Below are 3,434 nucleotides of genomic sequence, written 5' to 3' on the forward strand. Positions count from 1 at the left end.
TGTTCCATCGCCTGACTTAAGGGGCTTTTCCACTCGGGGTTTGTGCGTGGTTCGGTTCGGCGGTGGAGAAGTGGAGAACCAGTCCTGCTGGTGTTTCCACCTCAGCCCAGTCCGGTTGTAATCGCGCTGAATCGCGCTGACCAGCCTTGAAGTTAATGGCAGGCAGGCAGTTACTTTACGCCACTGGTGTAGAGCAAAATACAGAGCAAACTGGAGTCGGTCCCCGTTTTTTTTATTTTTTTTTTATTTTTGGAGGCAGGGATCTCAGTCTCAGAATAATGAAAAAATAACAAACAAATAGACTACGGACTCTATAGTGTAGCGTTCCTCTGTTGTAGACTGTTGCGCACACACGGTCGGGCCGACACAACGGCATGTCGTCTGACGTCATGGTCGTTTTTCCAATATTTTGGGACTCATAACTCGTTCTCTCTCACTGATGGAAACACGATCAACGCGGACCGGCGCGAGGCGGTGCGATACAGATTGGAGCGGCATGTCACGATTACGGCAGTGGAATATTCAAGCCTTTAGTCTCCCTGTGCCTTTGTCCTTTTACTACTACCTGTTATCTGTACTGTCTGTCCTTTCCCCCCTGTGCTTTCCTACCCTAACCCTAACCCACTCACTCAATCAGTGTCTCCTTCTCTCCCAACCTCTCACTTCCCAGGTATTTCAACAGTGGGAGTTCTCCACTAGAATGTGACAAGGACTTCTGGGAGCTGAAGGACAGTGTGATACAGTGTGAGCTGCTCATCCTCCGGCAACTCAACTTTCATGTCTCCTTTCAACACCCACACAAGGTGTGTGTGTGCGTGTGTGTGTGTGCGTGCGTGCATGCATGTGTGTGTTTTCTCTACTGCTGCGTGCTGCCTGTATGTGTGATTTCTGTGTGTGTAAACAGATTTCTTTATTGGCATTTGACAGACTATGGGTGGTGTGTACTGCATTAGATGTTGGGGGCTTTTCTTGCCTTTATTGATATTGCAGTGGAGAGACAAGGAGAGAGAGTTGGAGAGTGACATGCAGCAAATGGTCTGACAAGCCTGGGAATTGAACCAGGAACGCGCTCTCGGGCATCAGAGCCTATGTGGCATGCGTCCCTTTCAGGATGACGTTGTAAAGACATGGCTTGGATGTTAGGGGAGTTACTGAGAGTATGTGTAGAACTTGAGTTATCAAGCATGCTCTTTGCATCATATGAGACAACTATCACAACTGCTCCACTGTTAATTCTTGCATCCCAGAAAATACTTCTACACGGCCACAATGACACTTTCAATGTAGTCAGTCTACCCTTCTTGCTGACATTGTCTGCCTCAAAAGCATCAGAGAAATAACATGGCTTACCCTGATGGCATAAAACAGCCCACTAACAGTTTAAAGCAGGGGTCTTCAACGTTTTCAGGCCAAGGACCCCTTGTTGAGAGAGAGATGAAGTAGAGACCCCCACAACCTTTTCATAGATTCCATATAGTTTCATCGTTTGACAGCACAATCGTCAGTGTATTTTGGATTCATGTCAATTAATTTGTGTTTTCAGATATTTAACCACTTGAACAGTTGATACTTAATAAACTTGACCTTTCACTCTGTAATTAGTCTGCTCCTTTTCCCCTCTGCACCAAACCTCTTTACCGAAAATAGCCGATCTACAAGCTCAACGCCTCGCAGCTCGAGGCGTTGTGAGCTTGTAGATCTGCTATTTTTGGCCAAAGTTATCAGAATATGGATGCTAGGGTTCAACTGGTTAATATAAAAAGGTTTTGATTACACAAAGATTTGGAGGACCCCCTGTAGTAACTCTGAGGACCTCCTAGGGGTCCCGGACCCCTGTTAAGACCCTTGGTTTAAAGTTATCCGTTTAACTAACAAGCAGTAGCTTGTGTAATCATATAATATAATGTACGGTACATGTATAATGTTCTGTCTCTGCAGTATCTACTCCACTACTTGTCATCCGTGTGGTCACTCGTGAATCGCCATGCCTGGTCTCGAACCCCTGTCGCCGAGACTGCCTGGGCCTTGCTGAGAGACTGTTATCACGGTCCCATGTGCATCCACCATGCACCCCAACACATCGCCATAGCAACGCTGTACCTAGCTCTGAACAGCTACGGGGTGGAGCTGCCTGTAGGGGAGAAGGAGTGGTGGCAGGTAGTTTGTGTGTGTGTGTGTGTGTGTGTGTGTGTGTGTGTGTGTGTGTGTGTGTGTGTGTGTTGGTGGGGGGGTGGTTGGTAAGCTTGGGAATATATATATATATATATATATATATATAAGCTTATCGGTTAAAGGTTCATAACAGATTAATTATGACAGGATATTGGTTCCAAACACTATCAAGATGTGCATCTCTTTGTGTATGTGCAGGTGCTGTGTGAGGATATGACTAAAGCAGACATTGATGCTGTTATCTCAGACCTTCTCCGGCTGTACGACATGGAGGCCAAGTGTATCTGAAGGACATACCTATTACACCAGCCCAGGGGTGTCGCGCCACATTCTGGGCCCTGGGTACAAGGATTCACTGCGGGCCCCCCATGAATGTTCTTCATAGGGGAGGGGGTTTAACTGGGAACGCATTATTACGCATTATTTTGTGCTTTAAATATTGAAAAATAGCAGATATGCAAGCTTTGTCGATCTGCAATTTTTGAAAAAAATTGACAATTTGTGCAAATCTTTGAAGGTTTAAAAAAAAAAATATGTTTCTATGTCAGTGGTGCTCAAACGTTTTCATGTGAAGGACCCCCAAAATGATGGCCACGGACTCCATCTCAAAAATATTTAGTTTCAGGGACCCCCCAGAAGCATCCCAAACGTTGCTTTTGGGAGGTCCCTGGAACTATTACAAATGTTTGTTTAAAAATACATAGGATTTGCACATATTTTCACGACTTTTTAAAAATAGCAGATCTACAAGCTCGAAGCGTGGCACTCGATGCTGCGCTGTGAGCTTGTAGATCTGCTATTTTTCAATAGATAAAGTATAAAATAATGAAGGCCCCTCCACCTTGGGCCCTAGTAACTCAGTCCCACTTTTCCCCTCCTTGCGACGCCCCTGCACCAGCCCACCGGGGACGAATGGGATTTAGTTCATTACCGTCTGTGTGACTCCACTGTGTGTCTAATGGTGTTCATGCATGTGTATTCATGCTCAGGTGTGCTGTCTGTGCACACATATGTACAGTACATGCCTGTGTATTTTTGTGCAGCATGCATATGTATGCCTGCATACCTGTATACGTGTGCAGCATGCACATGTATGCCTTTGTGTGAGAGAGTGATGTTGCCCCGGTAAAGCCAGAGTTATACTTAGTTGTGCATCAGCAGTGTCACAACTAGAGATGGGACGATATGAAAATGTCATATCACGATTATTGTGACAAAAGAAATCGCGTTTTACGATATTATCGCAATAATCAAAATTCATT

At 45.3% G+C, this 3,434-nt stretch overlaps 1 protein-coding gene across 1 annotated transcript in view; it reads left to right on the plus strand.

The window, feature by feature from the left end:
- ccnq (cyclin Q) overlaps nt 1-2,811 on the plus strand; it is a 4,095-nt gene extending 1,284 nt beyond the window's left edge. Inside the window, exons 3-5 of the mRNA XM_080733583.1 lie at nt 671-803; nt 1,939-2,157; nt 2,371-2,811. Coding sequence (XP_080589709.1) covers nt 671-803; nt 1,939-2,157; nt 2,371-2,460 — 442 coding nt within the window. The 3' untranslated portion in view covers nt 2,461-2,811. The remainder of the gene's footprint in view (nt 1-670; nt 804-1,938; nt 2,158-2,370) is intronic.
- The last annotated feature ends 623 nt before the right edge of the window (nt 2,812-3,434 follow it).

Source organism: Nannobrachium achirus (genome assembly GCF_963921795.1).
Source record: "Nannobrachium achirus genome assembly, chromosome: 9".
Classification (NCBI taxonomy): domain Eukaryota; kingdom Metazoa; phylum Chordata; class Actinopteri; order Myctophiformes; family Myctophidae; genus Nannobrachium; species Nannobrachium achirus.